Below are 6175 nucleotides of genomic sequence, written 5' to 3' on the forward strand. Positions count from 1 at the left end.
GGGGGGGGGGGGGGGGGGGGGGGGGGGGGGGGGGGGGGGGGGGGGGGGGCCGAGGGGAAGCGGGGAAGGGAGACGGGAGGGCTGAGGGGAAGAAGGGAAGGGAGACGGGAGGGCTGAGGGAAGCGGAGAAGGGAGACGGGAGGGCTGAGGGGAAGCGGGGAAGGGAGACGGGAGGGCCGAGGGGAAGCGGGGAAGGGAGGCGGGAGGGCTGAGGCAGCCGTGACGGGCACCCCCGACACCTTTCCCCTCCCCCCCCCCCGCCAAGAACCAACAAGAACCTTCCACCTTTTTTAACTCGATTACATAAATTCAGTTTATTTCGGCATTCAACAGGAGAGAGAGCCCACCATAAAAATTAAGTCAGTTTTCAACATACAGATGGTCTGGTTCCCGTAGAACAACGTCACCCGTTGGTTTTTTTTTTTTTTTTTTTTTTCTTTTTTTGGAGATAATTGAACAGCTTAGACTTACCCCGAACTATTTTTTTCTAATTAGCTTCAAATATAAAGGGTTTATTGGTTAGGACAGGCTGCATATCTCTCCAAGGGGAAAAAAAAAAAAACTCAAAAAAACAAAAGCAAAAATTGTGTTGCTTTTCCGCAATTCCTTGATTCAGAACAGCTGGTAGTTCCCCTCCCTCCCCAAACCCCCAAATCCTGAAGAGCTGATACACAGATTAACACAGAAACAAGTTGAAGGAGGACTACTTTAAAGCAAGACCATGTTAAATCCATGCAGTGACTCCATCCAGCAGTCGCTTTAAGGAGAAAGGAAAATGTGCGAATGCAGAGCTACAGCAGGTTATTGAAACTGCTCTGAAAAATAACGCATCTTTTAAACATTTTTTTAGTGGAGAAAGGTGGTCAAAGCTTCCATGGGGCAGCACTAACGCCTCCAGCAGTCCCATCTACACAACCACATGGAGACAATGTGTCCTGTGACTCCCATCTTCCACGCTGGATTCATCCCCCAAACTCTGGCAACTCCCACATTAAAGGGACTGACACAGTCTTGCCTTTGTGTATGCAAGCCATAAAAGCGTCATAAAAGGAGGCAAAATTTTTGATGTCAATAACTAAGAAACAGATAAAAATAAAAAATAAGGCAAATAAGAGATGTTCTGAGCCCAGAAGCTCAAAACACACATCCCCTCCTAACCTGGGGTTGATCACATTTGATAGCTGCTTCAAAAAACAACCCAAATGTCTCTTCTAAACTTTAAACACAGGGTTGTCTTGCACTAACAACCTTGGCAGTAAACAGAATTACAACAAATGACTAAGAAAGGGGAGAAAAAAAAAACAAACCACAAACTCCACAACTGTACAGATATAGAGAAAACATATTACATGTCTGTGAAGAATAAGCCTGGCGTTCTAAAGTTTCTTTTGCTGTTTAAACCCCGCCAGAGGAATGATCCGAGGTTTGTGCAGGTAACTGAAACCCCTCCTGCAGTCTCCGCCAGTTTAGTGATTAAAATGTAAAGTTTCTGCTGCACGTTTGTGTTTTCAAGGCAGAGGGAAGAAGGGCAGAAGAAAGTTTCTTTCCGGAGTTCTGGTGCTGTCTGACGTCACAAATCCAAACCTGCCATAACCTCACAGAAAGCTGTGGTATGGTCTCGAGTCTATTTTATCATCAGGAAGCAAAAGAAAAACCGATCTTTGCCGTTTATTAAGCAAACACCCCCGAGTAAAGAGGCTGGTATCCACTTTCTTCTTTCTTGCAAGTCAGCACACAGACACTCAGCATGCCAAAGAACTGGAAAAGAGAGAGAGCACAAGAGATTTAGTGCTGTGTTTGTTGTTTCAGTCACCAGACTCAACACCCCTATATTAGAGGACTCCATCATACTGAAAAAAAACCACTTAAGTGGCATTTTTGCATATCAATTTCCAGTAATAGTTGCAGCTGAACATTTTTCTCCCTGGTTTTTCCCGTTAATTTATACGTCCACATTAATTCCTAGTTATCGTTCAGTGAAAGCCTTGGGACTATTCTGGACTTCAAATGAGTTCTGCAAAATATTTAGGCATGCCTTTGGGCAAGGGCGTGGAGTGACAGCAAGAAAAGGAATGGCTTCCCAGTGCCAGAGGGCAGGGTTAGATGGGATACTGGGAAGGAATTCCTGGCCGTGCGGGCGGTGAGGCCCTGGCACAGGTTGTGTTGTGCTGTCCTGTCCCTGGAAGCGTTGAAGACCGGGTTGGATGGGGCTTGGAGCAACCTGGTCCAAGTGGAAAGTATTGGAACTAGAAGATCTTCAAAGTCCCTTCCAACCCAAACCATTCTATGGCACTACGATATATGGTTCTATGGATTCTCCATTCGCCATCCTGAATCTCCTACTATATTTTTGGATCCCTACCCTCATTGTTAGGCAGATGAAATGGAGACAACTGGAAAAACAGGTGAGGAACAGAGGATTGAGTCTTACTTCAGGGCCAGAAAAAAGGCTGATGGGACATGGCAGAAGAAAAAGCCCCGAGATCAAAGGGCAGGCAGTACTATTTTCCATGAGGGAAGAGACAGAAACACTTACCTTTACAATGGCAAACCCCAGGATCACGAGCATGGCATAGCTGATAACACTCTGCAGCCCAGACTCCAGCTCCTCTGCACAGCCCTGCCAGGAAAGAGAGGTGAAAACATATTAAATGATGTTAATTCAGCTGGACTTTTTTTCTTTCTTTTCCTCAGGGCCTGTCTAACCAACCACTACAGACCCGGGGGACTCTGTTCTTGTCTTCCAGACCTGATGGCTTGAGGAGAAGCACCGACAAATCACAATCCACTGACATTTGCTGCTTCCCGATCTCCTCCAGCTCGGGTCACTTAAGGAAGTGCCCAAAACTCATAGACAGGAACACCAGCAATGGTATCTATAAAAGTCAACCTAGGGGCTTTGTCCCAGACTGAAAAACCTGGCATGGAATTCATGGAATCCCAGAATGGTTTGGGTTGGAAGGGACCTTAAAGATCATCCTGTTCCAACCCCCTGCCATGTGCAGGGACACCTTCCACTAGCCCAGGTTGCTCCAAGCCCCGTCCAACCTGGCCTTGGACACTTCCAGGGATGGGGCAGCCACAGCTTCTCCGGGCAACCTGTGCCAGTGTTTCAGCACACTCATTGTAAAAAACGTCATCCTTATATCTAATCTAAATTGATCCTCTTTTAGTTTAAAACCATCACCCTTTGTCCTTTCCTGCTAAAATGTTTGATCTCATCTTCTTTACAGGCATGGGAAGGGGCTCCAAGGCCTCCCTGGAGCCTTCTCTTCTTCAGGCCGAACACCCCCAGCTCTCCCAGCCTGCCTCCACCACAGAAGTGCTCCAGCCCTTGGAGCATCTTCATCCTCCGCATTCAGCACGGTCGATCCTACACGAGTCTTTTCCCCTGGCCCGGATAGCTATGGGAATATCCTTAAAGCCTGACGTGCTTTCCTCCACGGTGAGAGTCATCACGGCCCAACAGTGACCCCGAGGCCCTCATCCTCACCCGGGTGTTGAGCTCCTGTGGCCGATCCAGATGCCCAGTGCAGTTCTTCACACCCTGCTGGCAGCAGCTCAGAGGGACGCTGTTGTTGCCAGTGGAATTAAACCACTGTGTGGTCGTCCAGTCACTGTAGTTCTTCACCCCACAGCAGTGAAGCTGCCAAACACAGGGCAGTTACAGGGATGTATGAATATATATATTACATTTATTCATATATATTACATATATATATATGAAGGTTCACGTTGAGTTAAACCTCTCTTAGGCATAGTGGGCCAGAGGTGCCCTTCGTATGCAGCAGATTTACAAGCAGCAGCGCTTCAGGAAAACAACCACAAATACAATAAATCAACCTCCTTTCACACATTATTACACTCTTCTTGGTTTACTCTTTCTGAAAGCTCCAAAATGAAAGCGACAAGTCGCGTGACGGAGTCTTCCCATCACCTTTTTTGTTTTATGGGGCAGTGTTCCCAGCAGCAGTTACTCATTTGTACTGCTTATTTGGTCTGATCCAAATGCAACGATCATTCACTGCATGAAGCTTCACACCAGGAGCCTGAAAACACCACCTCTGCAAAGCGGGGAGCACCCTCAGCTGCCTTGGAGAACCCGACGCTAAACACAGACACCTCCTCCCCTCCTTTTCCAGCCAAAATTCCTTCTTTAGAACCCAGCTGTTCTTTTCCAAGTAACTCCCAGGATGATTTAAATACTTTCTTACCTGTTCCTGCAAGTAATCCACAACTGTAGACTCTGGGTTTTTGCCATCGTACTGCTCAAAGACCGAGCGCATTGTGCCTTGAACGTCAGTTTTTACCTATTTTAGGAAGAAAAAAAAGATGCAGATGGTTTTAACGTGAGATGTAAGAGTTTTATCTGGTGGGAAATGCAAAAGAGATCTGTGTCCCAACTAATTCAGAGGGGGAAATAAATAAAAAAAAAACCCAATGAATCAATAACAAAACAAATATTAAGGTATATGTTAGATAAAATTCAGGTAACACTTAACCAGAATCATATTATGCCTCCCCTGCTGGAACAGCCCTCCTTTTGGGAGCATCAACGACTGTTTAATCCAACTGAGAGATCGATGTGATGCCTGCCAGGTACTTTATGTATTTAGCACCCCCATTTTCCACTTGCTCTGCAGGTTGCAGGATGGAGGATGAAGTACATGAAAACTGGATACATAAAAAATGATCTAACAATGCAAGATTTTTTTCTTTACTTTTAGGTTGGGACAGGGATGCTAACTCTTCGCTTACCTTTTCCCTGTAAACAAATCCCAGGACAAAAGCGGATACCTCTGCGATAAAGATAAGCAGGATAATGGCCAAGAACTGAAAATACAAGAGAGAGACTGTAAGGAAGAATTCCACAGCATTTGAATTCAACTTTACATTACACTTCACATTCGTTTATAGCAGTAAGTTATTTGTTGGGGCAGGCAGAGGGTCCGCAGACCCCCTGATGAAGGATATAGAGGTGGAGGATTTTTGACTTAGACACTTGGAAGCCGTTTCCCTGAGGAATTCACAGGAGCAGAGAAAGATCTGAGAAGGTGCCAAAACTGACCAGTGAGAGAAGAATGTAAATAAGGTGTGGATATCCAATCGTGTGTAAGGGTTAATAACAGACCACAGATAGCGAGTTATTAATAGAAAGGTATGTAAGGTTCTGTTTGCAGAGTGTGTATAAGTAAGACTGAACTGAGCAATAAAGCAGACTTTTGGATCATCATCATACTGTGCCTGGCTTTTATTCCTTCGGCCATCCTGATTACAACAGTTACTGTTATCTCTTGTTGCCTCTACAACCAAAGTAGTTTACAGAATAGAAGAATGGAATAGAAGAAGCCGTGGCTGCCACATCCCCTCCCAACCCAAACCTTTTCAAAACTGAGTGCTCTGATGAAGAGTCATCTTGATCAGAGGCAGAGCCATGAGACTGTCTATGGCAGGGGTGTTGGTGTCACTGGTAACTGAGCCTGTGCCTCACACACCGTCGGTCAGCGCGTCGCGGCGGTACACAACTCACGCCAACGAGCAGAGCTTCAGTGGTACATGTCCCAATCGTGTTTCACTTTCTGTTTCGTGCATCCCAAGCTCCAGCCTGCCACCTCCCACACCGTGCAGCGGGGTGAAGAAGAAGACACACGAGAACACGCAACACTCACCAGCCCCAGACCAACTCGAGACTCCCGGAACGTGGCACAGCAGCCGATGAGCCCGATGACGAACATCACCACAGCCACACAGATGATGATCACGGCGGGCAGCACGGCGTACTTGTCCTGCAGAAAGTTGTCGTAGCTCTTGTAGGTGTTGATGACGTACGCCCCGACATAGCTCAGGCCTGCTGCTGCCGCCTGAAACACAAGGGAAGGAAGTTACGAGCTGGTTTTCCTTAAGCATCTGCCCAGGAAAGTAAACATGGACCATTTTGTAATAGAACAATTAATACAGCAACTATAGAAGTCGTGACTACAGTGTGCAAAGAGCCAGAAGGGGAAAAAAAATGCTGCATCTGAAACTACCAACCAAACTAGCTACCCATTCAAACTTGAACACAGAGAAGACAAACTTCACTGATTGCTCCTCTACTTAGTAAGTGACCTCTTTAGCCAAGCTGAAATGTTGGAGTCTATCAACACGTATCAGACAGCGTTTCAGCAGAAGGCCA

General features: G+C 46.4%; 1 protein-coding gene across 1 annotated transcript; it reads right to left on the bottom strand.

Moving 5' to 3' along the window:
- Positions 1-1576: 1576 nt before the first annotated feature.
- Positions 1577-5881, bottom strand: LOC114071774 (tetraspanin-36-like). The gene is made up of 6 exons (XM_027909629.1): positions 5670-5881; positions 4759-4833; positions 4215-4310; positions 3494-3646; positions 2537-2620; positions 1577-1758 (listed from the first exon to the last, which is right to left on the bottom strand). Exons 1-6 carry the CDS (start codon positions 5733-5735, stop codon positions 1672-1674), a joined length of 561 nt encoding a protein of 186 aa, XP_027765430.1. The 5' UTR covers positions 5736-5881; the 3' UTR covers positions 1577-1671.
- Positions 5882-6175: the final 294 nt, after the last annotated feature.

The sequence above is a fragment of the Empidonax traillii genome, unplaced genomic scaffold (assembly GCF_003031625.1).
Source record: "Empidonax traillii isolate 1590-97213 ecotype Southwest subspecies unplaced genomic scaffold, ASM303162v1 scaffold2268:size33387, whole genome shotgun sequence".
Classification (NCBI taxonomy): domain Eukaryota; kingdom Metazoa; phylum Chordata; class Aves; order Passeriformes; family Tyrannidae; genus Empidonax; species Empidonax traillii.

What these genes read in the sequence shown, in the direction of transcription:
- LOC114071774 (XM_027909629.1), bottom strand. Translation starts at nt 5,735, where the DNA reads ATGTTCGTCATCGGGCTCATCGGCTGCTGTGCCACGTTCCGGGAGTCT. An exon ending in CTCGAGTTGGTCTGGGGCTG is followed by an intron (nt 4,834 to 5,669) that starts GTGAGTGTTGCG and finishes TTGTATTTTCAG; the next exon opens with TTCTTGGCCATTATCCTGCT. An exon ending in TGGATTACTTGCAGGAACAG is followed by an intron (nt 3,647 to 4,214) that starts GTAAGAAAGTAT and finishes TGTGTTTGGCAG; the next exon opens with CTTCACTGCTGTGGGGTGAA.